We start from the raw sequence: 27,546 nt of genomic DNA, 5'->3' as shown, positions 1-27,546 counted from the left end.
GAGAAGTTAGGGCAGCAGTGATCACCATGCCTGTGACCATAAAACCCTGGGTGCCCCATTCTGCCTCCCTGTCCAGCTCCCATTGAGATGAAAGGATATTTCTGCTAAATGATCTGAGGTAGTGCTGACAGGAAGAATTGCTTTTTCCAATATTTCTTCAATTCGTACTGTGAAATTATTTTGGAGAGATACTTAAAAAAATCAGCTAGCCCTATGAAATCAGGGAAAAATTACTTATTATAGGCTACCTTCTGGATATAATAGTTATTACATTTAAATTACCAAAATGGGACAGTATATTTGGTAAATACTACTTGTTATGCAAATTATTTGCACAGATCTAGAAGAGGAAGATATTTTGAGGCCATAATACTTTGTAGCAGGGATAATACCATATTTCTGTCCACCAGCTCCCTGGAAATTCAGAAATAAAGAACACTAAGTTTTGGGCTCTACATACAAATTTTTTTAGGTCTTTTGGGAGGGTTTTCCACTGCTCTTAGCAAGATAGGAACCAAAGCTATTGTGTGTCAGACTTTGGAAAGACACTAAGAAATATGAATCCAGGTGTTGCATATTTGTTTAGGTTTTTTTAATATCCTAATTATATTTAAATTTTATTTTCAAAGCAGAAATTACTATTTCCAAGAAAACAGAAGAAGTATGAAGGACAATCCTGATTTTTCTACCAATTATCATCTGTTTGTTTCAAGGCTTGGGAAGTATTTTTAGTTCTAAGTCCCAATTGCCAGTAAGCTATAGCAGACATGAATTTGTCAATTACATGATTTTACCAAATATGAGCTGTATTACTGCTTGATTGATTACTTTACTTACCTCTTTCTATCACAGGGATACCACGAGGATTCATAAGCTAAGTCTTTGTATAGATCATTAGAGGTGGGAAGTGTGGGATGCTGTTATCACTTTTATTATTATTATTGCTGAATGAAGAATATGAAAAGTCAAACAAAACATTGTGCGGTCCAGAGACAAAGACAGAACATAGCACTGGAGAAAAAAGGAGAAGGTCATCACATTGTTCAGAGCAGGACTGAAGGATCACACTATTTCAGAAAGAGCTCATCAGAAATAATCCCACTTTCTCCTCTTCCCCTCCTTCAGTTTCACACACATTTCTTTAGGGGGATGGGGAAGGCAGGCTGTGCATGCTTTTGCTATTTCTAGCAGCATTTTTTTGCTCTGAGAAGGTTCCTTCATCTCTCCATGCAATTGTTCCTCCTGTAAGAAAAGGACAAAAAAAAAGTTCCTTCTGTAAGAAAAGTATTTCCTGCCCTTGAGTGCTGTTGCAACCTAAAGTAGGAAAAATATGTGTGAGATAAACCCTTACAGGTGTCTCTATTGATCAGCCAACACTGCCACCCCTTCCCACGCTTCGGATAGCTTTTCCAGTGCCTCTCTACCTGCTTCAAGCATTGGGATGGTGACTGCAGGTTCTTATCTCTTGGGGTGCTGTCCAAGGGCAGGAACCAGTCTGGTAGCATCTCCTGTTCTCCTCAGAAGATAAATATTTGAGCAATAGAAAAGATAGCAGGAAAGAAGGAATGAATCTTTTAAATGGATGGGAAGAAGCTCTAAATGCTGAGGCAAAGGTCATGCGAAGGAAGTAAGAGAAGCAAAAGGAAGTACGTCCTTTCAGCCAAGGGAGGGAAAAGCTCCTCTCTGTCCCCTTGGATCAGTCTGAGATAATAAGGCTGCTGCCTTCCTGATTAGTGCTCTGTAGCCCCAACCCAGGCAGGAAAAATCTGCATTTCAAATGGCATATTTTAAAGTACACAATACCCAGGGGCCCTGCTGCTATTGATTTGCCTCTGGTGGGGTCACTGCCTCACTTTCTACAGCTTTATTAACTGGGACCATACACTGGGTCTCTTTCAAAGTGAAAGGAGAGTGGATGGGACATTTGTCTTCAGGGGGAGCTGGGGAAGGAGTGGGGTGACTTTCAATGGGAATGCCTTGGAGGTTTTAGAAGGAAGACTGGTGACCCTTACAGGACTTGTTCTCCTTCTGTAAATTTCCCTAGAGTCACCCTGGGGGGGGAGGAGGCAGGTCTTATGCTGTCAGCTTCTTTCAAGGTGACTGAGTTCCTGTCCTCCCATGTTCATGGTGCCATTGCACTCAGCAATCCTCTGACTGGGCTGGGTAGGAGCCTCCTCTTCTTCCCCCTTAACCTTTGTCCCTGAGCACCCCCAAACAGAGTGGGATGGGCATGAATGGGATTTGTGACCTCAGAAGTCTGGAATTTTGTCAAGGGTTGAAATATCCAGACAGTCCTGGGCCTTGGTTGAGGCCGCCTCTCCAGCCAAGAAGGCAAAGCCATCATCAGTTGGGGTACACAGCTGTGTTCAGGTGTGGAATGCTCTACTCCTTCCAGCCCCAGGCAATCCCACTTTCACCCTATGGACTAGTTCTGAAGGCTGCAGAGAGGTCTGTGTCCTCTGGATCAGGATGTAAAGGGTTCATTTCCACATGCCAGAGGGGTTCCCAGGTCTCTAGGACATCTCAGAGAACATTGAGTATAATAGATATTGGGTGACCGTTCTCTACAGGAACACTTCTGTTTTGTAGCAGAAGCACCTGATCTAGTTTCCCAAATCACAGGTTAGAACCTTATTTTACCTCGCCAAAGCATGAAAAGGGGTAAGAAGGTGCTAGAGGCTGTAAAACTATGTATTAAATGCGTATTAAAAATCTACAAAGATACAAATATATGAAAAATATAATTTTAAAACCAAAAAGAAGTCTTTAGGCATCACCCAGGTAAAAAAACCCAAAACAGAAAATGAGATGTGAGCCAGCACACCTAGTGTTGGAGTCAATCCAGTGTTAAAGATGGATGGACTCCCCTTCCTCCTTCGCTTCCTTGGCATACTTTCTACTATCACCTGCTCAGTACCTCCTCTGGAGAATAAACTCAAATGATGCCCAGGAACAAATGTACTCCTTAAAGGAGAATCAATATAGTGTATAATACAAAAGATTGACTAATCACTCCATCAGTAATTGCAAAGAGCAAAATATCACTAATTAAAAAGTACCTTATGCAGGGTAAAATAGAAAAGAGCAATTAACCATCAAAGGGAAAGCCACCACTTTGCCACCAATCTGCACTAGGCTTCAAAAAATAATAATACTCAAATCCAGCACCACACATTTCACCCGTAGATCTGACAATGTGTGGAGTCAGATATCCTGTGTTACACTTTATTACTGGAGAAATTAAGGCAAGTTTACATAACTTGTAAATGGCTATTCAGCAAGTTGTTGTCAGAGCACCCCTTACTTTGGACTGTTTATGGATGGTGACAGGCACAGTTTCAGAGTTTGAATGAGTGCAGTGATTTCAAGGGTTTGTTTTAGTGTAAGAACAGCTAGCTTAGCTGATACTTCAATATTAAAGTGAACAGAAGGGAACAGTCTGTTCCTTGCCATGACTTCTGAGGTCTGTTTAATTCTGAGAAGCATGTCCCATGTGCTTAAAGAACAGCATCAGAGGGTGATTTCCTGATGGGAGAGAGAGTGAAATCAGAGAGAGCAGTGGAACAGAGTTACTCCAATTTTGGAGACAGCAAAGACATGACTCACTTCTAAAATCACCACAGAAAAGAATTTCTCTTTTCCACTATTATCATCAAGCCACAGATTATCAGAGGCTGGGGAATGTACAGAGTGAGGTTTGCCAAACTTTCTGCATGTCTTCTTTCCCCCAATGTTTCTCTAAGCACCCAGCACCTATCACTACTGAGGGTTGGATACTCAGACATACCCAAAGATCTTTGTATAACACCAGGGAAGCAGACAAGAAGCAAACCAAACTTTCTTATCCATCACACCAAGACCATTTTAAAATCTCTCTGCAGCCATACTGTACTGCACTAGCTGTGTGCTAGGTTCTGAGTGTAATGTAACGATCACACAGTCTTGTTTTAATGACAGAAGCGTTTCCAGGATTCATAAACATTCACCAGCCTTCTGCTCCAAAATTTTTAGCACCAAATGTCTGAAAATGCAACCTGGGCTCCTTATTTCTGACTTTTGTAAGTGCCTTGAAAGAAGCAGCATTTTGACCACTTTCTAGAAAAAAATTAATTTAGAAAGTCAACCCAGATCAAAACCATAGGGAAGGGGTTTTCTCATTAGACAGTATTAATCTTGATAAAACAGGGGAGCTCCCTTCTCTGTACAACACTTCTGGGGGGGGTCTCTGATAGTGTTGGAAATAGTTGCTATGATCTGGTTAGAAGTTTTGGTTGTGGTTTTTCTCTGTACCAAGTGAAACTTCCTAGCAGCACCAGAAAAAGTTATTTTTGTTACAGACAGATGGAAAAAAATTAGGTTATCCCTAGAGCACTAGTCAAAATTTCTGTTTTGGAGAAAGAATCCCCTTTTCCTACATATGCTGTTCTCCCATCAGTAACCCTCAGGCTTTTCCAGAATTTTGATACAAGCAATGTAAGCCACGAAACCACTCAGCTCAGGCATATTGTGTTTTGTCTCTATAAAGACTTTTCTCTGCCTTTCTGACCAGAGAAGTACCAAGATGGGTGGAGTCCAGGTCACAAGAGACCTCCACACTAGGGAACACATGGTGGGGTGGGGACCAGGAAGACCCCGAATTGCAAAGATGCCCTTTGCTTTCAGCTCCTGTGGCGAGTAGAATGACCAGGCCTGGAGGGTACCACAGGGCTGGTGTGCTGACACCCCAAAACATCGGGGCGCATCCCACCCTCCCCGGTGCCCTCCTGGTGCCGCCGCCACAGGCTGCCCCGCCAGTGACCGCGTGATATTTTTTCCCTGCTCTCTTTGTTCCAGCTGATGCAGCAGCAAGCGGCGATCATGGCATCGGTGGCGCAGGGCGGATACCTGAACCCCATGGCAGCCTTTGCCGCGGCCCAGATGCAGCAGATGGCGGCTCTGAACATGAACGGCCTGGCAGCCGCCCCCATGACTCCAACCTCAGGTAAGGGGACAGCGGGCTGGAGAGGGAAAAGGGCAGGGAAATTGGGCACAGCCCACAGGACGCCTGGCAGGAATTGTTAGCTCTTTAGCCAGGTGAGGATCAGTCTCTCCTCCCAGGCAACAAGTGGAAGGACCAGAGGAAAGGGTCTCAAGTGGCACCAGGGGAGGTTTGGATTGGATATTAGAAAAAGGTTCTTTCCCAAAAAGGTTGTCAAACACTAACAGACTGCGCAGGTCAGTGAATGAGTGTTCATCCTTAGAGTTATTTAAAAGGCTTGTACAAGTGGAACTTAGGGACATGGCTTAGCGGCAGGCTTGCCACTGCTGGGTTAATGGTTGGACTCAATGATCTCAGAGGTTTTTTAGAACCTTAACTATTCTTTGCTTCTATGACATTTTTCAGTCTAATCCCATTCACAACCTCTCTTTAGCTCTGAGAATCCTCCAAACATCGCAAAACATCCCACAGTGGCCTGCATGGTTTATTGGTGCATATATGTATCCAAGGGGTCAGTGCCAATGCTATCAGAGCCAGGCTGTCCCAAAGACTAGCAAAACAGGGTTGTGGTGAGATGCAATACCATTAACAAGATGAACTTTGCCTTTGTGACACATAAGCCTTTCCCCCTGTTGTGAAATAGGACAGGAGGTACTCAGGGAAGGCATCTGGTGCTACCTGGAATGAGGGTGTTTAGTGATGGGGTTTCTGGCTGCAGGAACATAGATAGGTAGTTAGGGAAGGGCTCCCAGGATCTGCTTAGGCTGTAAAAAGCCCATTCTAGGAGCTGCAGTGTATGGTTCAGCAAGCAGAGAAATAAGCTGAGACGAGAGCAGGGCTGTCTTTCTTGGGGCTTGAAGAACAAGATTTCCGTTTGGACAGGAACAGGTCACGGAACCATCAGCTCAGTAGTCCTGGACTGACACATGGCCTAACAGCAGGGAAGCAGGGAAGCAGGAAAAGTGGGGCCAAACCTTGTAAATGAGGGTTTGGGAAGTTTTCCAATGTATTAGGGTCTGGTAGGGAGGCAGAGGACTCAAAGGTACATCTTGAAAGGACCATCTGTAATAGAGTGTCATGAGGGACTGGGGAGAGAATGGAGAGTAAGACAGATCTCATTCCACAAGACTTTATGGAGACCCAACTAAAAGCACTTGACTCAAAAATCTTATGCTGCACATTTCAAAATGTATGTTTACACAATGATAAATGTATAAACAAAAAGTTGATGGAGCTACTGAAAATCCAAATAAAAAAGTGGCTTAATTATATGTGCACCCTTTAAACCCACTGCTGGCAAGATTATCATATTTGCATTAGCTAGATTTGTTTTCTGTTGGTGGGAGCAGAGAGAACATCAAACAAAGACTGCCTGGAATTCAAATATTGTCAGGGCCTGTAAAGCTGAACCAGACAGTGGTTTGCAGTGGACTCAACACAAAAGAGCACAAGACCTTTTGAATATACATAAGTGTATTCCTGAAAATGAGTGCATTTTGTGTCATGGGCATGAAGACACCTGCACAACGCCCAAATTCTGTGTCTATCAGGATCTCCAGCACATGAAAAATATCCCAGCTCCTTTTTGGTGCAATCATTTCCACTTCTGCTATGAGCAGTGCCTTTCAGACTAGAACAGAATCATGCAATTTAGGGTGTAAAAGACCTTTAGGATCATCATGGCTAACCATTAACCCAGCATTGCCAAGCCCACCACTAAAACACATCCTTCAACACCACATCAGTGTGTCTTTAAAATACACCCAGGGACAGAAACTCCACCATTTCCCTGGGCAGCCTATTCCAGTGTTTGGCTTGATGAGCAGACTGTTAAACTCTCACTGTCATAATAGAGGAGAGGAAACTCATGTTTTTTACATGCTTTCTGGATCACCCATGACTGGTCATTATTGAAAATAAGATGCTGGTTTAGATGATCCCTTGATGTCTTTCACGGCAGCTGATTTTGCACTCTCCTAATGACATATTTTCAATCACAGAACCTATTCACTTTGGCATTATTGCAGATTTACCTTGAATGAGTAGCTTCCTTCATGAAAAAACCTCTGTGGTGGGTTGTGGAAATGTCCATTGACAATTATTCCTTAGGAGAAATGTTTAGACTTTGAAATTACTCCTTGTATTACTACAACACTCACAAAGCATGTGATAAGATGTACAGAAAATGTTTCACATAATGTCTGAGCAAGCAAGCCTACAACACTAGCAGCAATTTCTGAGTAGCCAGGAGATATCTGAAGCCTAACATTAATTCTCCTGCTGGCTTTGTTAACATTCAGAAAGCCAAATAGAAAATGATCATTCTGCTTCATAGCAGGATTTCTAGTCATTGAAGTATATCTTTGTTCTGCCTTGGAAGAAAAATGAAATATTTCAAAGTTCTCAGAAAAAAAAAAAAAAACACCAACAAAAAACAGGCACTAGAAAAAGTGTTTGGAACATCAGGAGAAAAAAAAAAAGAAAAAAGAAATATAAAGGAAGTGTTTTGATCTTCCTGAAGCAAAAGGAAAACTGTGCTAGAAAAAAGGTTCTGGTAACCCAGAAGTCCTAGGGGCTTTGGAGGTATTGGCTCTGTGCAGTGCCTCTGTGCTGGTATCTTCAGGCCTTCTAATACAGCTGGTTTCCTCTGTGTCCCACCTCTAGAAGAGTGGATTCCTGGGAATATGACCGTAAATTCATTCATTCCCATGGGACCTAGGGGCCCAGAGGTTTGGATCCAGGCAAATCTAACAGATGAGAGACAGTATCCATCTCAACTGGCTTTAACCATACAAAACTTAGACATCTCATTTGAGCTGCAGTCAGTGGAGTGCAATAAGCACTCCCTGTGGGTAATTCAGACCAAGAAAATTTTAATGCTGTTTGCTGTCATTTTAACAGTCTTCCATCAAGACTCAGGTTTATCTCACACAACAGTCCATAACTGTGAGGCAATTAATTTGACATTTCTGAGAGCTTGGTTCAGGTTTTACATTTCTCCTGTCACTGCTACAATCTGGGTGAAAAGTGGGTCTGGCAGTGGGTCTGCTGCTCTGTTATCTGCAGCGAGGGGCTAGAAATGAAATTCATTTAGGCTTCCTTCCTTCTTCCTCCCCTCCCTCCCTCCTTCTCTCTCTCTCCATGTTGTAAATCTGCACCTGGTGTAGCTAAAGCAAGAGATCTCAAACGAGGGATGAAATCCACGACTGGCATGCACCACCACCATTTGTTTTCCACGGTGGCATTATGCCAGTTTTACTACAGCTACAGATCTGACCTCTCCAGGGGGGTTCTTTATAAGAAGAAAATTAAAGAATTCCAATAAATATGCCTAAACTTCCTTAGACATGCACAAAATAGCAAGCACAATTCCCTTGCTGCAATTTTAGGGAAAAAAAAAAATTATTTACATTTTCTATGCAAATAAAGGAGAGATCCAGAAAAGCAACTGAAATTTTAAGTGGCCTTTGTGATTTGGAAGCTGGTGGCATATGCTAAGAGCATTGCCTTTGGACTTCAGTTGCCACTGCTGGCTCCCTGTACCTCCACAGAGGACATTTTTAAAGGCCAACACCATTTAAATCAGAAAAGGGGAAGCAGCAGCCTGTCTGCTTAGGGTATAAGAAATGAGCTGAAGTACTGCCTTTTTTTTTTTTTTGGGCTACTCAAATCTTAACATATTAAAACATCTCATGCATCTGTAGCGGCTTTCTTAAAGCACCAACATAGATTTAAGCAGTTGTTAAAGTATGTTATTGGACTAACACATCATGGAATGCTGCAATGGTGAAAAAAAATCTGCAATTGGTTTAAAGGGGAGGTTACTGTAAAAATGGTGCTTTCAATCCATAGTATACCCTGACACAGAAAGATACTGTTGAAGATAAGATAGTTTAACTTCCCACGCACACCTAGGAAGAGAAAAAATATTATTTCAGGCTCATTGAAAACTCATTTTTGGTCCCTGAAATCACCCTGAACATGTTGCAAGAAGAACAGACTGTCCAGTCATTTTACACATACATAGGAAGAAGACATTGAGGTAGCAGAAGGATTTAATTTTCTCCCCAGAAATTTAAGAATTCTCTACCAGTGTGTGACAAGATTCCCACTCAGAACATAAAGACAAATTTGTCCTTCTGAAATAGCAGCATTTCAGCACCCCCCCCACCCAGGATGCATCTGGGAAGAAAAAAAATAATAAGATTCAGTGAAAGAAACAAATTTAGTCCAAATTTTGCCCCAGATCATCGGGAGATATTTGTTAAAACAGTATGAAGTCAAGTTTGGGCCAAACAATGACATTAAAAAATGTATCACTGGCTACCTCTAGGCTACAAATAAACTTGACAAGTCTTTTACAGATCCCTAGTGCTGAGAAAGTTCAGAATGAGTTTGCACATGAAAGGTGTATTCATGAGAGAATGCAGACAGAGCAGTCCCGGAAATCGGTACACCCACAGAGATCCAAAGGGAATCTGATAGGGGCTGCTGTAGAAAGCTGGGACTGAGAGTTTTTGGAGGTCTTTCAAGCTTTTCTTGAGTGCTCTCTGAACAGGGGAGCAATTGCAAGCTGTTTATTTGCTCAGCATCTTGTGAGCTTTTCGGTTTCCTTTTTCTTTGTTTGTTTGTTGTTTTTTTTTTTGGGGTGGTGGTCACAGCTGTTGTGTCAGCGGTTTTCTCCATGAAGTTGTTGTTTGCAGCACTCACCAGCTCTGCCCTTGTGTCCTCCTCGTTTGCAGGTGGAAGCACGCCTCCTGGCATAACTGCACCAGCTGTGCCTAGCATCCCATCTCCAATTGGGGTGAATGGTTTCACTGGCCTCCCGCCGCAGGCTAATGGGCAGCCAGCCGCTGAAGCCGTGTTTGCTAATGGCATTCACCCTTATCCAGGTAAGCCAGAGCAATCCTGTGCCCACAGCCTGTTGCCTCAGTCCTAGGGATACTGTCCACACCCACAGGCTTTGCCCAACCAAAGCCTGTGGCATAGGTTCGGAAGGGTTATACCCCACACCATCAGGGCTCATTATAGCGTTGGTGTATCGTGTCTTACGCAGCTACAGTGTTAAACGGTTCAATCTGGATGATAAACATCAAGGGCATGTTGGAGGTGGAAAAACTGTGTACTGAATATTTGAGTGCTCAATATCTGCTGGATAGCATGTCTGGTGAATAGAGTCAGGACAATCAGCATGTTTTGCTTCAGCTGAAAATTGACCTGACTCCCGAGCAGTTCATGCTGGCAGATTCCCTCGCAGTACTGCCAAGGGTCTTGCTTCTGGTTAGCCTTGAAGGAGCTGTGCTAAGCCTGTTTGCACCCAGCACTGGTGTCTCCTGCTGGAATTCCCCTGCAGCCAGATGGCTCTGGGAGGATGTTCCAAAGGGTCCCCATGTCTGCTGACCCAAGAGGCTTCCTGTGTGCAGGGAGCAGGTGTTGACCTCCAAAATGTGCTCACTGCACACAAATCCTGCTGCCTTACCAGGCCTGGAGAGTGAAGCTGCATTAATAGAGCCTCTGAACGGTCTCACCCTTTGGTGGCACTCAGCAGGAGACCTGCTGCTGGGATTCACACTGTGCCTAGCTTGAAGATGCCAGCACTAAAGAAGTGATTTTGCAAGCACTGGTAGTCAGAGATGAATGAGGGAGGTTAAAGGATACAAACCTGCCCTTATACCTGTATTTACAAATACACACACAGTGTAAATCTATAATTACCAAGAACTCAGGAGTTTACCATTCCTTAATGTGCACCTACATTTTTTCAGCATCATTAAGATTTGTGACAGCTCTCTCCTGCCATACACTTCCTCTAGGAAGACATTTTTTTACCATTCCTTTACATATACTAATGGTAACAATCATAGCAATAAAAATCTAAGTACATGTTACTAATTGATCCTAATCACCAGCTGGCAAAGGAGTATTTCACCCTGGGGAACTGATAGATTGATCTAGTCTGTTAGGAAATCAAATACTGAGTTCAATGTTCCAGCCAAAAAGCCCAGAAAAACTCTAAGAAAAAATAATTCTTTCAATCTTAGCCAGTCCTGAAAACTCAGAAGATTCATCATCATAGGGAACTTCATGGGCTACAAGGAAAAATGCCATATAATGTAGAAATACCAAAGTCTTTCCTAGGTATTGACAAATAATTATCCTCCTCCCAACAATCACTTTGCATACATGGAGTTTGAGTTCAACTCTAAACAGAATTAAAATCAAGGGATTTACTGAACTCAAAATTAGGCATGTATATATGTGTTGTAGCAGCTTAAGGACTGGAGACAATTTGGAGTCATCAGAAGACTGCAGAGAGCCCTTAGTATACTCAGTGAGTTCAACCACAAAACTGAGAAAACATTCTGTCTTTAAGGTTATATAAGCAAGGCCATCTGTTCTTCTGTCCATTTATTTCAGTTTGCTTGTGTGCCAGTCAATCATTTCTCTGTTTATTCATCCATTTCTATGTATGTCTGTCCTTTTCTCCTGGTTTACTTAGATCTTTTTAGCCAATTTCAATGATCCATTAGTGTGGGTATGAGAGAAAAGACGCTCTTTCTAGGTGAATCCTAATGGCTTGAGCTTTTGTTACTAACCCAATCTACCCCCATACTTAAAGAATACCTCAGGTATTTCATCTATGGTTATATAAAAGTCAGTGGACTTAATCTGATTCTGCCTGAGTTTTGGAGAGACTTGCTCAGGCAGTAAGTCCCTGCACAAACACCAACAGGCTGACACACAGAAAGGTGACAGTCATCCTGCCCCTCATCGCTGCAGGCAGAGAGACTCCCTTCTGCCAGTAAAGCTGACATCCAAACAATCTGAGCTGTGTAAAGTTTGGATTTATCTCAGGGTAACTTCAGCAATATATTTGTCTTTCTCATTGCTCAGCTTCCCCATAATGTGGTGACACCTTAAGTTATACCAGAGGTATAAAAGGAACAGAGGCAGGTCAAACACCCACCTCTCATTATGCTTTTGTCTGTCCCTGAAGTGCTGAAAGCAACTCCACATAGCTTACAACATGCATTTGCTCCATCTAATTGTGTTCCTTCTCATGAGCATTTATGCACTCTCCAAACCTCTCCTCCTTGCCACAGGCTTTATTCAGTCCTGGAGCTTAGCAGCATAAAAAATAAAAGGATTAGACACTTACATGGGTAATGAGAACATCCACAGCCATATTAGACTGGATAAAAATGTAGATAGGACACAAAACTTCATGTTTTATGATATAAGCCAGCCACTAATTGCTTGGGGTTAGAAAGAAATTTTCATCACTGGGCAGCTTGTTCCATCATTATGAGATTTTTCTCACTCTCCTCTATTGCCTCTCTTACTGCCCTGTGGTTCTTCATGGCTCTGTCTCTAAATGTAAGGGTAGAAATAAAATATTACAGCTGAGCAGGCAATTGCACTAACACTATAGAGAAGGGAAGATCATGACAGTCCCCATCCAAAGTCAGCATCCTCCAGACAACTTTCTTTTATGGTGTATCTCTCATTCGGAAAGTGGCTAAGACTGCTGCTGTATTATGTACATAATCATAGTCTTGCTATGATTATGACTTGCTATATATTGTTTAAATCCTGAATATTGCTTTCAGATACTCTTTCATACTCCACAAAAAAACCTCAAATGTGGGTTCACACCATTATAGACTGTAGCAGAATGTTCTTTGTTGACTGATAATAGCAAAACAGGACAGTGAACATTTCTAGAGGCGTGACATCCACATCATTCAGACCCTAATAAATTCCATTAATTGTGCAGTTTGTCTACATGTTCACCTCTCTGACCAGCCATAATATTTTTGATGCTGCATCCAAAGGATTCCAGAATAACACAGTCTCTATAAAAACAAGTCCATGTTACATAACTGTATTTAGTCTGTAATTTCACTCTTTTTTCTTGTGTACCCTTGTGTTCTTTTTCCAAGATTCCCCTTGACTGGAGAAGGGATGTGCATGGTATCATTTCAGTCAGATTACCAAACCAACCACAGCTTTCTGGCAAAGGCTAGAATACTTTGAACATCCCTACTCCCCAGGGCTTTGATCACAGCCCCTGTCCCCGCAGGAATTAGCTTTCTCTGTTAATCTGGTCAGGCTATGGATCCATGCAGTGTCACTAGAAAACCATTCCTTGCAGTCATAACCTTTGCAAGCCAGGGTCTCACCTCCTCCAAGATCAGACAGTACATAATGCCTCAGTGCACTTTTTGCCACAGAGTGAATAGCAAGGCAATAAGTATTTCCCCTTCCACTAGTCTGAGCCCCTTTGGAGATTTGACCTTTTTGTGTATTAATTCCCGCCCTTTAATCTTTCAGTTTGCAGAGCTATTGAACATGGCAATGTGTCACAACATATAGTGGGGACAAAGAGCATAATCTGTTGTGCCATGGTCTTGTGAGTCACTTTGCAGCAGCACAAGAGCGTTTGCCATTTCCACATTTAGTCACAGTAGCAGGGATTGCACTCTTCTGCCAAAGCTTCTTAGCTGCACAGAGCCCAGAGCCTCTCTTGTAACCATGTGTGATGTACAGTAACAGTAGACACCATCTGCACTGGCTTCTGCTGTGTCTCACATCATCAGAATTCTGCTCTCTGCTAACAGGTCCAGTCCCTCTGAATTACATTGTGGGGGACTAGACAAAATTCTGACTCTATAGATAGAGCCTCTTTGGTAAGAGAAAGGGCCAGAGAGATGAGAAAATTGTGAGACCAAAGGGTAGCAAACAAGAGAGAGAAGGGACTGGCTGTCAAAAAATCAGTGAAACAAGAGAACTGGAAGCAGGAACAAAGCAGAGCTCCCAGAAAAGTGAGGACTGCTCCATAATCATCTGTCCAGTCACATGCTGAGAAAGAAGTGGAAATACACCACATAGCATCTTACACCCCCCTTACCCCTCCTGGGCCAAAGGATGTCCAGCTTGACCAGAGCCAGGGGGGTCCAGCAGTTTGGCAGCTTTGTGGAGCCTTAGATGAGGAATGCTTTCATGGACACTGAGCTCCTCAGCTTCCTCACAAGGGGAAGCAGAAGGGCAGGCACTGATCTCTTCTCTTGACCAGTGACAGAACCTGAGGGAATGGCCTGGAATTGTGCCAGAGGAGATTTAACCTGGGTGTCAGCAAAAGGTTCTTCACCCAGAGGGTGGCTAAGAACTGGAACAGACTCCCTAGGAAAGCAGTGACAGCACCAAACCTGATAGGCTCAAGAAGCATTTGGACAATGCTCTCAGGCATGTGGTGTGACCCTTGGGGTTGCCCTGTGCAGGATTTTGGTGATCTTTACGGATGTCTTCCTAGTCACCATATTCTATGATTCTGATTAAGTGCATTTAGTCTGGATTTAGGTTGCTGAGGAGAAAAAAAAGTTAAGTCTCCTCAGTTCCCTTTAATCCATTAAAAGTGTGCCACCTCATTTACTATTTTCAGGCACAGTGGTTCTGTTTCTGACTGCTCACCACTTCCAGGACTGGCTCTATCTTTCCACTCTGCAGACCCAGCACAAGTTTCTCCACCACCACTCCCCTTTAGCACACAGTGTTTACATGGGGGCCAGCAAGACAGCAATCTCCACTTCATCCCCTGTTCAGGGCTGTGCCCTCTCTGGTGAGGACTAGCTGCCAGTACAAATGGGCAGCCAAGCTTTTATGCCCACATTTTTCCAAGTCACAACTGAGATAGGCAGAAAGGGTGTTCCTTACAGGGAATTCTGGTTATGTAGCAACTCATCTTTGTAACTGAACCAAGACCTTCAATTCATTCTCCTTGGCTCACCAAAGAGGTATCAGGCACTCACCAACTTCACCTGCTGCCAGCAGAGACGGCATTCAAACTCCATCTGTAATTATTATCATTACCCAAGTTAATTTTTCAGGGTTGCTAGCATGCTGCTGTGACAGCCTTATCCATCAGTTTGTCCTTTAGCAGTGCTGCTGATGGACAGGCTGCTGCTCCAGACCAGCGAGTCCAGTCCTGACCACGGCAGGCACCATCCAGTGGCACTGGGCGAGAGCAGGGCTTCACTAGTGCAGGGAGAAGAAAGGACTGACTTCCCACATCCCAGTGTCTACCCTGATATTTCAGGCCTGAAAGGTGTTAGACAAGAGTTTAGAGAGGAGTTGAATCAGGAGAACAGAAAGAGAGTGACCTGCCTGCACCTGCAGAAGATCCAGGATGAAAACCAAACCCCACAGTCCAGACATACACTATGGCCTAGAAATGTGCCTGGCTCAGCTACTCTGAGGCTAAATTCCTCACTACAAGAAATATCTGGCTCAGTGTTGTTTGTCCCCCCTAAATCTCCAGGTGAGATCTTTCCTGTTCATATTCGTATCAGCAGTTCCAAAACTGCAACAGCGAGCACCAGAGACATCATTATGACTAGGAAGCATTTATTTGACCCATTTGTAACAATCTGCCATGTGCCATAAGCCACGCATTACTGGGAAAATAAACAAGTGAAGGAATGCACTCATTAAAAATATAATAACAAGTTGCCATCTTCAGCTGTAGTCCAAGCCATTTTAATGATGCCATGTACTTCCAATGACCATGCTGCAGCTGTAATGAATGAGGTCGTTTAAGTCAGTTGTGTGAGCCTTTCCAGAGCAAAAGTGTTTTCTCCTCTGATCTAGAAGAAGGTGTAAATACAAATCAGACTCTGTGCTGATGTCCTCAGTAGCATCCATGTGAGTTAAGACCTTGAGCTTTATTTTTAAAGATGACTTAAACTAAGCTCCCTCAAAAAAACTCCCTTAGAATGCCTTAAGAGCTTTTAAAACATGACACCAACTTATGTGATTATGGCCTTTGGCAGAGAGGGAAGTCTGGTCCTGACTTTGCTGTTGAATGTTTGTCACCTTGACTAGCCATGTCCACCTGTCTGCCCTTCTGAATCATCTGTGCCTTTCTTGTTCTGTTATCCAGAAGCTCATCACTGCCAGACATGTCCCCTATCATGTTTTCACTCAGCATCCACCTCAGAAGGAATCTGATTAGGGATGGGGTTTCTAGGTGGGACTATTAAGAAAATAATAAAGATGATCCTGGTTTCCATGATTGAAATATACAAATTTTATAGTTGAGCCAAATGTTGTCCCAAGCAAGCACATACAATAGATGGAGATGCTACCAAAAGGGCTTTTTCCTACTAACAGGAATGAAGCAGAGGGTATAAGACCCCTGGATTTCTTTGCTCTTTTGATGTGTAGGGGAAGAGACAGAGGGACAGCATGTCTTTAACTGAGTGGTGTCCACCCCTAAATGGCAAAACGAGACTATAAAACACAGGATCAGCCTCTGTTTTCTGCCAGATCAGCACATTCTTTCTGTTATTGCAGTTATTGTTGTGTCTGAATACCTAATTAATTACAACAGTAAGCGCTGGCTTCTTTAATCACAGCATCAGCTGTCCTAATCAATCTTAATAATATGGAATCTGTACTATGGCACCCATGAATTTTAATCTACATAAATTTCTTAAGACCTCTCGCAAGCTTGTTGTACGAAATGATATAATTATGGATATAGATTAGGGCTGTAGAGAGTGATTTAAATTGGATTTAAGGAGAAGGTGAATAGAACCCTCCCACTAAGTTATTTATTTATTTTAATCCTGGCCTTCACATAGATTTTTTTTTTTTTTTCCTATCATTATGTTATTAACCCCCCACCACCACCACTGACTGAACAGCACTGCCTCGCTTTGATTGCCCTCCTCCCCCATCCACCTTCCCAAAGGGGGTAGTGGCCAGGCTGCAGCTCCTGGAAGAGGTATAGAATACCTCCAGGACAATGACAGGGATGAATAGGTGGGGCAGAGCACAAAGCTGAGGATCATCCAGCTCATAACATGCTGTTTTAGACCTGTGTAGGAAGCATCTGCACAAAATAGAGTGAAATAGATGGAATTGAGCATGTCAGCCACAAAAGGCATAGATAATCAGAAGCAAGGAGTGGAGAGAGTATCACATATAGGAGTAAGACCACTCCTTCCACCAAAGTGAAATCACAAGGCATCTTAGGGACTGATAATGTGCAAGGCTCTGCTTTTGCCTTTCAGAAGCACTGGACTCATCTGGTTTCAGAGGGCAGACCACTTTGGCTTTCTCTTACCTGAGCTGGGACAAGGAGGCTGTACCATAGTCCACTGAGGGCATTTGAGGGCCTCTTTTGCTGGCTCAGGCTGTAACCATCATCCTTTTTCCTCACCATCCCACTCGCTTCTGTGCAGATCCTCCTGATTTATGCCCCTGAATGCCACAGCAGACTCCAGCCCTCTGTCCCCTACAACCATTTTCACTTGGGGCAGCCATATAACAGCTTATCTTGGACAGACACTGGAGTTGGGCTACTGGCACGTCAGGAAGGATTCTTTATAGAATATGATTTAAACTAATTTTATTTATTTTCAACAACGTGCTTCGTTCTGGTACCTCCATCCATTCATCCTCTGACAAAAGCTAAATGTCAGGCCCAACACTAACTGAAAGCCCCTTTAAAAAGTTGGATTTCAATCTAGAGTTATATCAGGAGTAAGAAAGTTCCTGGTGTTAATTTTAAAGCACTTGTATTTCATGCTGACTTGGGAAATCATCCTCAGTTTTTGGCATCAGGCAGAGGATTTGGAAAGTGACATTAACGGATCTACTTTCTTTGAAGGACTTGGGAGGTATTTCTTGACTTCTGCCTAATGAATAAGTGCTGCCTTCATTAAATTTATATTTATGGCCATATAGTAGGTCATTGGCTTGTTTTATGTCTCCAGGTTTATGGAAGGTTATCTGCCATGGTCACCTTGTGGCATCTTGGCCAGGACTGTCTTGCAAAGAGACAATTGTATCTGAGCAGGATTTTTCCCGTAGAGATATGGAAATGATCAAATTAATATAGAGGAGATGTCCAGGGATAAGGCTCTTGCCCTGAGCTGCCAAATGAAGTTACTATTAGCATCTGTTTTCACAGTACACCTTTAGTTTGCCCTGGCAAGGCCAGATCCTCAGCTCCTGGAAAGCAGCAAGGCCACAGGGACTTCAGTGGGGCTGACATGATTGATAGTTGTCCTCTGGCCTCTCAGGAGCCTCTCTGTTTTTTTTTTTCTTCATCAGCTAATCCTCAGCTGTAATTTACATTGCAACACCTTTAATCTCAGGAACTTCTCTGTGTTGGACATGACACCTCCATGGGTCTGGCCACAAGGAAATCTGTTTCAGATGTTCTCCCCAGGCACATTTTCACAGAGTCAGCACATCCAAGGTCTTTGGATGATGATACAACTTAAAGACATACTGGTGCTGGTCCAGAAGCTGCTGTAAGGTGCTCTGTGATATCCATGTCTCTCATCCATAGATCTTAGCAGTCCTGATACACCTCCTTACCTTGTGTGCCACTGTGGGCTTGCACCCTGGCACAGACACCACACAGAGGAGCTGAGGTGTTTCTCCAGCCCTGTATATTTGTGTTCAACTAATATTTTCAGTATCGAAGAAGACTGGTAAGCTGGATGGGAGAAAGGGTGACTGAGGCAGGTTAACTCTCCCACTAATGATCTATGTGAAGGCCACCCTGTGAAGTTATGTGTAACTTATGGAGGACTAAAGCCACCCTCCCTGATGGTCTCCTTGTGCTGAGATACAGAAAATACTCACAACTCCCAATCACTTTGAACCTTAGCAAGTGGTGGGCTACAGCCACACCTAACCCCTGCTGTAGGGTGACTCTGAATTGTGAGCTCCTCATATCTCTGAGCCCTTGATGAACTGGCGTAGGTAAGAGGGCTGTCACTTTACAAAACACAGCATGGCCACAACTTCCTCAAATATCTAATCAGTGTCTTGAGATTTCTGGATCAATACCAGCTGTTGGCTTCATCCATGCCACATCTGGGAGCCAAGGCAATTATGCCCTTCATTAGGTCTGATTCACCTGGTAGAGTGAGCAGCAGCATGGAGATGTGCTCATGGCTGCCCAGGATGCCTTGGCTTCCTGCCAGGGTGCCCAGCCAGCCCTGGAGTTTGTGTCCCTGCATCTTCACAGGCCATGTTGGCCAGCAGGGACACATCCCTATGCTGATGTCACATCTTCATTTGCCACTCAAACACAGTCTTCAAGCTAAGGAAGGCAAGCTCTGCAGTCAGCAGAGGTCATCACTTTTAAGAGGTGCCAAGTTAAATTCCTGCTGGTTGTGACTCACCACAACTTTGGCTTTTCCCAAATGGCCAAGGTAGGGTATGACACTACAAGTAAAACAGAGCCCCAAGCCTGGAGTTACTGTCTCCCCAGAGCTGCTTTCAAATCTCCTTTCAAGAGCATCCAGGGATGGCTGGGTCAGTTAGGGCCCTGTGTTAGAACAGATGCTTAACATAGTCTTTTCCCATGAGGAAGTGATATCCAGGTTGGAGCAAAGCTAACTGAAACCAAGGCAGAGCCTTCCCACTGGCTTGCATGAGCTGTGAGCCAAGAGGAAACACCATGCATGGCCTGGGTCACAAGGCAGCCTCATGAAAGGCAGTCAGTTAGATATTACCCTTGATGGCAAGTCATTAATACCTGGGAAAATAATGAACTCTGAAAGCCTTAGTGTGAAAGGCAGAGAGGCTGCATTTCATGGCCTGTTATCCCAAACAATTTATTTAAATAAAGTGTTTACCCAATTCTAATATTTAATATTAAAAGTGGGGGATTGTCAGCATATATTTCCTAAGCAGAATATCTTAGTTGTGATGGTCAAAGTACGGTTCCAAAGGCAGGTGAGATATCCACAGGTGGGACAAGCAGCTCTGCAGTGGGCCAGGTGGTCGTGTCCAGGAGATAGACTCATCTATAGCTGGGAGGTCAGGCAGCACCCACAGGTGCCCAGATCAGGCAAGAAATAAAGGAAAGGACCATAGATAGGTCCTGCTTAATGAGTTCTCCTGTATCAGTGAAGTGCCAGCCACTGCTAATTATCAGGAGGTCAGGGGGAGAGCAATTGTGTCCAAATCAGCCTCATTTGGGGAGGAATGGAATACTGTAACTGCATTTCCTGAGCAGCAGAGACAATTTCCTCTTCTGCTCAATGAAAGGACAGTTGCCTTTGGGGCAGAGATGGCAGATACTTTCCTTCACTGCTGTCTGCAAAACCATAGTTATAAAGATTTGCTTCTCTCACCAGAGGTTCCCTCATCTTTCTCAGGAGATATCTCCTATCTGACAGGACTTGAAGGGTCTAAGTTATTATGATCTATTCTCCTAAAGGGGTGAGGGAACTGATGTATTACTCAACTTTTCATAGCTATTCAGTTTTCTTGTGGAGCAATATGATCAATATTCTGTTTGTCAAGGAAAAGAGTTTTAAGCAGAGGTTAAAAAGAATAGACTTTAGTTGGTTTCTTCTTCAAGAAGAAAGTATTAAGTTAAAAAAAAATAAATTGTATTTTCCAAACATTACCTCCATTATTTTACTGGAACAACTACTCTTTAAAATGTAGTATAGAATCTCTACTTTGAATTCCACTGACCTCCCACAGGTTTTAATGTATTCTCCTCACACTGTTTTGTAAGAAATGAAAATCCTTACAGTAAGACAGTGTTTTCCCATTTCACATACACACATATTGAGGGACTTGCCAAAAGTCAGCTAGGAAATCATTCCAAGCTAAGACTGCAATCCCACTGATTTCTTCCCATGACTACCCCAACCTCAAAGTCACATGGTCCAGTAATATCCATAATGAACAGGAGCTTCCAAGCCTTAGCCAGCTAATTGGGTTTGCCACCTCAAATTTGGTCAATTCACCATTCCTCCTTGTATTTTGGGAGAAAAGTGCAAGACCTTGCAAGTTTCCATCATGACCAATGGTGATCTTTAAAGTTAAGTTTCAAGCTGGTATTTCTATTTGTAAGAAAACACTTTATCCGTGTTCCTTGGGTATGTAATACTCACGTATGACAACCTCCCCCACACTTTGCCATACAGTCAGTGTCTTTCCTTGGATAGGTGTATGGCACCAGATTTCCTTCCAAGAGGCCCCCACCTTTGCATCCTCCAAGCCTTGCCTCCAGCCACACCTCTGTGCGGGTAAGAAGGAAAAAAGGTGGGATGGATGTGGGAAAGTGGCAGTTCCCTAAGGGATCATCCTACAAGGAATAGGTTGGAGGGACTGCATAAATGTAGAACTGTGCAGTCCCAATAAATACAAATTAAGCTCATAACAAGAAGTGAAATATTAGGGCCAAGGTGACATTTGGACTGGAGGTTTAGCCAAGCTTTGCTTTAAATATTTTATTGATGCAGATAAAGAAAGAGCTTATCCAACACGTTTCTCTCTCTTTTTTCTCCCTATCAACCAAAGGAGAAAAATAAAAAAAAAAAATTCTTAACTAGCTTTGGTTGTATTTGAGCAAGACTTCAAAGTTTCACAAAAATAAACAGTTTTAGTGGGGAGGAATGCACACTTGTAAAGAGAGAAAATACACTTTGAAGCCAGCAAGAGACTGCATGCCTTATGCAGCGATTCACAGCATCCTCCCTGGAGCAGACAAGTGGTGTCCCCCTCCCCTCTATGCAGCTTCTTCTCTCTCACTGGGGGCTGCCTGGCAGCAACACAGTCCTTCGAAGGGATGTGGGGATGACAGGAGCCATTGCTTTGTTCTCTTCTCCTTCCTCCTGCTATGCCCCTGTTGTTTTCTGCTCTGATTGAAAGTTTCATGTGACTGTAGCTGTCACAGAGATCTGAGTTTGCACAGCACCTAGCACAGTGTTAGTCCTGGCTTAAGATGAGGGTTCTTTGGGGTTGATTAGTGCCAAAAATCTGCACGATCAGTGCAGATCCATAATTTAAACTTGGGAAATGATGAGAGAGGTTTATTTGTCCTGTGCTCCAAGATCTCACAGGGTGATGGCTGGGGGACAGAACCCTCTTAGCCATCCTGGGGGGGTTCTCCACATTCCTGTCCATAGGGCAAGTGAGCTCTTCAACCCTCAGCCCCTGGGTTTGTCTGTTACATAATACATATTGATGATAAAAGATAAGGGGAGAGTGCCTATCATGTTTTAACCCCTTAATTCCTTGTCTCTCTTGTGTCTCCACAGCACAGAGCCCCACTGCAGCAGACCCCTTGCAGCAAGCCTACGCTGGAGTGCAGCAGTACGCAGGTCGTTAGTATTAACACTTTCTCCCAATAAACATTTCTCTTCTCTAAAGCCATTACCCTCTGAACACACCTCAGGAGGCTGAGGCTTTTACTGATACAAAGGGACAAGCTGGGGGCCGCAGACTCCCTGATCCAATTTGCACAAACATCAAGACATCCAGGGTCTTCTTCACAAAGGAGGCAACCTCCTCCTTTTCCCATGGAAAGGCTCCCACTGACCTGCACCTCAGCCAAGCTTCATCAACAGAACTGTGTCTGCTCTGCCTCAGCACAAGGGCAAAATCAGGCCACTGCTTTGGAGGCCACTTTCTATAACAGGTCTCCTGAGTGCTCTCCTGAGCAAAAAAGGAAGATGGGCAGCTAGACCCTGCAGAGCCACTGCTGCTGGTGCCTGGTAGGCTGTGGAATGCCTGCACACACCCGCTTTTTTCAGGAGTGTATAGTGGCCAAGACCCACTTAGTCAGTATGAGCCTTGCTTAAGAGCTACCCAGACATCCCCCTGCTTCCCAGCAGATTTCACCACAGTTCCCTGTGGGCCAGCCTCCTCTCGTGCTGCCCTGTGTGCTGAGCAGCTCATTTGCAGTTGATGGACTGACACCAGCCAAAGTGACCTGGTGCAGACCACGACCCTGCCGTGTTCACCCTCCCCTCACGAGGTGTCCATGGCCAACGTTGCGAGGAAGCTGCCACCCCAAAGTCATTTCCTGTGGTAACTGGAGCAATCATGGGTTCCCGCTGAGGAATGGCTATTATCTCATGTCAGCGCTGTATCTGGAAACTTAATTTAATTCTCCATGTAGGGCTTCATTTGCCGGTGTTTTAGTTATTGTCATTTATTGCTTGTGAGGTTTGATAGATGGGAAGCAACTCAACCCTTTGAGCTGTTAATTAACCCCTCTGCACACACATGGCCCCTATCCTCTTCTCTCTGGTCTTGCAGGCGACCCATACTCTGTATTTTTAGCAGCAAGGCACATCATCTACCATCTGTGGTAGTGAATGACTCCCCTTGTTTGCTTGGTGGGGGAGCTGAGATGGGGAAAATTGTTTAATTGCTGCTCGCTGTTTCCACTGTGTTTGTGTGAGAGAGAGGAAGTCTCTACAGGCGTGAAAGAAAATGTGTATCTGAGAGCGTATGTGCAACTGTGTCTATACAGCCTGTGGGCACATGAAGGGGTAAACATAGGTGTGGACTGTTTTTGTGAGCATGGAAGTTAACCAGGGTGCCAGAGATGAGGTGAGGGAAAGGTGTGCACATGCTTTGGGTGCGGCCGTCAGCGTGGGCATCTCTGCGCTGAGCTCGTGAGTGAACGTGTTCCTGTCACCGCCTGGAATGGTTGCACATCTCTGCTGGGAGTGGTCTCAGCAGAGCCCCCCATTTACACTGCATGGCTGCCCTGGGTGTCACTGCTGATGGAGCTGGAGGGAGGGAGGATGCTTCAGGCCCTGTGGCACCTCCTGGAGCATGACCATGGCTCTTATGCCACACCTCAGGCTGCACGAGATGGCCCTTCACAGAGCCAAAACACAGAGGCAAAGCCCACATCAGGCTTGGTGTGGTGGTTTGGAGTGAAAGCTCCTTGCTTCCCAGCACTGAAATCTGCCCTTCTTTCTTGTTTCCCTTTCTCTCCTTTTAGCTGCTTATCCTGCTGCTTATGGCCAGATTAGCCAAGCGTTCCCACAGCCACCTCCCATGATCCCACAGCAACAGAGAGAAGGTGAGTAAAAGTGATGACCTCCTTGTCACCCCAGAGAGCCATCCCCACCTCACTGGTTCCCCTCCTCATGGACCTAGAGCGTCCTTTAAACACCTACTTGCTGTGAATGCCTGGTCCCCTGAGTTTTTCTCCATTTACATGGTGTCACTGTCATCAATGGTACTGTGGTGGATCATCTATGTGGGGAACTGCTGATGAGATCTCTTCAGTCCCCAGGGAGAAAAGCATGCTGGTGTGCATGGGACATGGAAAGATCAGCTAGCAACATAGCCATTAACATCCATTGGGGGCCTCTCTTTGAGACAAGCAACAAGAATGCAGATAAAAATACAATTGTATTGGAATAAAGAACCTTACGGGAACAGCACTAGTGGCCCTTCATTAAAAGTCAGAAATGTCATTTCAGACACTTGCTGTTTGGAGAACAAGGACTTGCTATTTAGAGTAGCTGATCTAGTCCTTTCAGCCCCTCAGCCCCCACCAATAATATGGAAACATCAATCAGACCTTGCAGAGCACAATCCCTATAACAGGACGAGAAAAAACATGTAGCAAAAGTTCCTATTTCTTTGCAATGACTGTGAGAGTTGCCTGGGTAATCTACTCCACAGGACTGGATGGCTTCACTGAAGACATGAAGAGTAAGGAGAGGTGAATCTACCATTTTTGCATGTAAATGCCTTGGGAGAAAACTGTGCCATGCAATATTTCCTTTACAGTCAGTGGGGAACAGTGTAATCCTCAGAGGCAGTCCTCTGGGTTGGTTCCATTTCAGTTGTCTTCCAAGGCGTCCACTGCTCCCTCTTGACAAGAAGGAGGGGACTGCTTGCCTGTGTGAGACACTAAAGTCAGGTTCTCCAACTTAGCAACTCTCATTTTAAATAGTTACATTTTAAATTTTATCCTCTATTAGATCACTAATTCAGACATACTCTCTATTATATGTGTTATTATATGCATGTAATTATATTTAATATTTTAATACAGTGTAAGAATCAGAATGAAATGAATCTGGATTACACCATCAAACTAAAACATTCTGGTGATCTAAAACTACTTTGGGGGAGAAATCTCATTTTGTAAGAAAATTAGAAATGTCGTCATTTCCATCTAAATTGGAATTAATTTTTTCCTATGTCAGAATTTCCTGGGGAACACAACTTCCAGCTCCTGATTAGCTCTAGTACACGTCCCTGCTGTGAGAACAGATGCACAGACCTATCGTATCATTACAGAGATGTTTCCCCCATGCTGAAGGACTTTGCTTTTTATTACTTACTGGGGCTAGATTATGCACAGGACAAAATGGCGAGCAGATATTGCTCAGCAAAGTGCTGTGCCAGGAACCACCAGAAGCTGGGGGAAGCTGTGGTGCACGCTTTGAAGACCCTCTGCCTGTAGACCCCTGTGTTCACAAGGCATGGTGTGTCTCTGTGGGTTAGGAGTGAGTGTCACCCAGTGGACAAGTTATCTCATAACTCTGCTCCTTCCTTTGAGCAGCTGGCATTGAGAATGAGGATGGCTGGGGGACAGCAGTGTGAGATGAGCCACCAGTCCAATGCAGGTTGACATTCCCAGGGTTCCTCATTTTCCTGCAGTGCTGAGTGTCTTTCTCTGCTTCGTGCTAGAGGAATATTCCCTAAAGCACAACACTCCCTTTAGCAGAGGGTCAAGAACTTTAAGCATCTCTAACCTTTAACAGGAAAACACAGCAAGAGGGAACTCAATAATAACAATAATGCTCAATGCTGAGAGGAGTATTTTAGGTTTGCAAGGATGTGCACAAACATCCATACGTTAGCAAACCAATCTTAGCACCACAGTAACACCACTGATCACATTGTTAATGACAATCTTAGCTCTCCACTCCTGGATCCCAGTTGGATAACAAGCCCAGGGACATTTTGCTGCTGCAACATTCCTGTAGAGATGAGTCATTACATCCACATGAGCACTGAGGCTGCCGGCAGCTGACAGGGCGCATAGGGTGGAACTGATCCAAAACTATCACAGCTTCAGATAAAATCTTGATTCAGGCCATGTCAACCACACAAAACTTGGAGATAATTTTAAGTTTGTATGATATTACTCATCTTGATGTAGTCTCTGAAACTAGCAAGTACAGCTTCTTGGTACAAGTTTGAGACTCTTATCTGGGCTGTGCTCAAATATTCTGGGCAAGCAGAAGAGGGAATGAAATTCCATCCTCTGAATGTTTGCTGGAGAGGTGAGGTGTGCAGTTTACCAAAATGTTGCAGCCTGACTTCATACAACCCCTTGGGTTAGCCCAGTTTTAATTACTGCTGGAAAACAAGCGTCATCATAGCCTTTCCTCATGACATTGCCTCGCAGTGCTAGGATGAAGTGATGGATAGCTGATGTCAGAACAGGGACATGGAGCTCACTTATGTTGAAGGTGGGCACACAGGGGGAGGCTGGGTCCGCAGCTGTCCCTGTGCCAAAAAGCTGACAATGAGCTCAGGGTGAGAAGCATGGGTAGAGCAATGGCTTATCAATGGCTCAGCTCAGGACCAACCATGCGGTTCTGTGCCCTCAGTCACCGCTTTTTCCATTATCCAGCATAGCTTGCCTGTAATCTACAGAACATCCATAAATAAACTGTGCCGTCTCTGAAGCTTTTCTTGCTTTTTTGTCCAAATCAAGGCTAACTGTTCTTCTGAATAAATGAACAGAAATGTATATATGTCATAAAATGTACACATGTCATAAAACCAAGAGCCATGGCAGACATCAGTGTTGAAATGAAACTTCAGTTTTTCTAATGATGTGTCATGGGGGTTAGATTTCAAGCTACACTACAACCCTTTTGAAAACAAAAGTAAAGCCTGTTGTAAATTAATTATTGCACTCAGCCCTGAATTGTCAAATATACTGATTGCAAATAGTCCATTAACTCTGTCCAAAACAATAACTTTTCTTCCAAAAAGAGAGCTGGACTCTGCATTAAGGTTTTTCCATACCAGCTGTGGTTTTTCTGTTGCTCCAGTATCCTGAGCAAGCCCCTTAGAACTCATTGTGCACTGAGAACTGACTAAGACCTTTAAAGCATTCTGGGATGAACAACAAATGGGATCATAAAATTATTTGGGCTGGAAGGGACATTTTAGACTTTCTAGTTCCAACCCCCTGCCATGGACAGGGACACCCTCCACTAGACCAGGTTGCCCAGAGCTCCATCCTCCCTAGCCTTGAGCACTTCCAGGTATGGGGCACCCACAGCTTCTCTGGGTAACCTATTCCAGAGCCTCACCACCCTCATAGTAAAGAATTTCTTCCTTATGATCTTGTGTTTGGTTTCTTAAAAATATAACTAAGTATAAAACAAGACAGCCATACACACAAGCACACAGCCTTCTATGGAGTGCCCAAATTAACTTGAATCAGGCAAAAACATATCCAAAAAAAGGAAGGAGGACTGAGGCAGACAGATCTTGCTTTGTGAGTTCTTTACTGAGGGCTCTGACTGTAACAGGCATCTTACAGACAGATTTATCATAAAAACTGCTTGTTAAATTCTAAAATTTGATATGTGAGGGTGACAAATTATCCAATTTTGCTGGGGTTTTTTTTTTTCTCAGAAGCAAGTGAAGTTTCCAGCATTGGAAGTTAGGAAAACTCCCTCTGTAGCTGGAAACAAAGTGAGTTTGGGCTTGAATGTCTGGGTCAGTAGGGGAAGCCACAG

General features: G+C 43.9%; 1 protein-coding gene and 1 long non-coding RNA gene across 17 annotated transcripts in view; one reads left to right on the top strand and one right to left on the bottom strand.

Annotated features, from left to right (window-relative positions):
- CELF4 (CUGBP Elav-like family member 4) overlaps positions 1 to 27,546 on the top strand; it is a 709,508-nt gene that overhangs the window by 619,794 nt on the left and 62,168 nt on the right. For 7 of the 16 annotated variants that reach the window (XR_002869810.2, XM_023944018.2, XM_023944019.2 and 4 more), the window contains exons 7-11: positions 4,834 to 4,981; positions 9,721 to 9,870; positions 20,968 to 21,048; positions 22,063 to 22,128; positions 23,763 to 23,843. Coding sequence is in view for 15 of the 16 variants with exons in the window: in XM_023944018.2 (XP_023799786.1) it covers positions 4,834 to 4,981; positions 9,721 to 9,870; positions 20,968 to 21,048; positions 22,063 to 22,128; positions 23,763 to 23,843 (526 nt within the window). In the remaining variant the exon portion in view is untranslated. The remainder of the gene's footprint in view (positions 1 to 4,833; positions 4,982 to 9,720; positions 9,871 to 20,967; positions 21,049 to 22,062; positions 22,129 to 23,762; positions 23,844 to 27,546) is intronic. The other 9 variants (XM_086867318.1, XM_086867317.1, XM_086867314.1 and 6 more) reach the window with 3 other exon arrangements.
- Positions 916 to 27,546, bottom strand: part of LOC111941050 (uncharacterized) — a 29,450-nt gene continuing 2,819 nt past the window's right edge. The window contains exon 3 of the long non-coding RNA XR_015280198.1: positions 916 to 1,242. This is a non-coding gene — a long non-coding RNA (uncharacterized LOC111941050). The remainder of the gene's footprint in view (positions 1,243 to 27,546) is intronic.

This window comes from Cyanistes caeruleus, chromosome Z (genome assembly GCF_971803275.1).
Source record: "Cyanistes caeruleus chromosome Z, bCyaCae1.hap1.1, whole genome shotgun sequence".
Classification (NCBI taxonomy): domain Eukaryota; kingdom Metazoa; phylum Chordata; class Aves; order Passeriformes; family Paridae; genus Cyanistes; species Cyanistes caeruleus.
The sequence above is the reverse complement of the archived record's forward strand: the minus strand, read 5'-3'. Positions and strand labels throughout refer to the sequence as shown.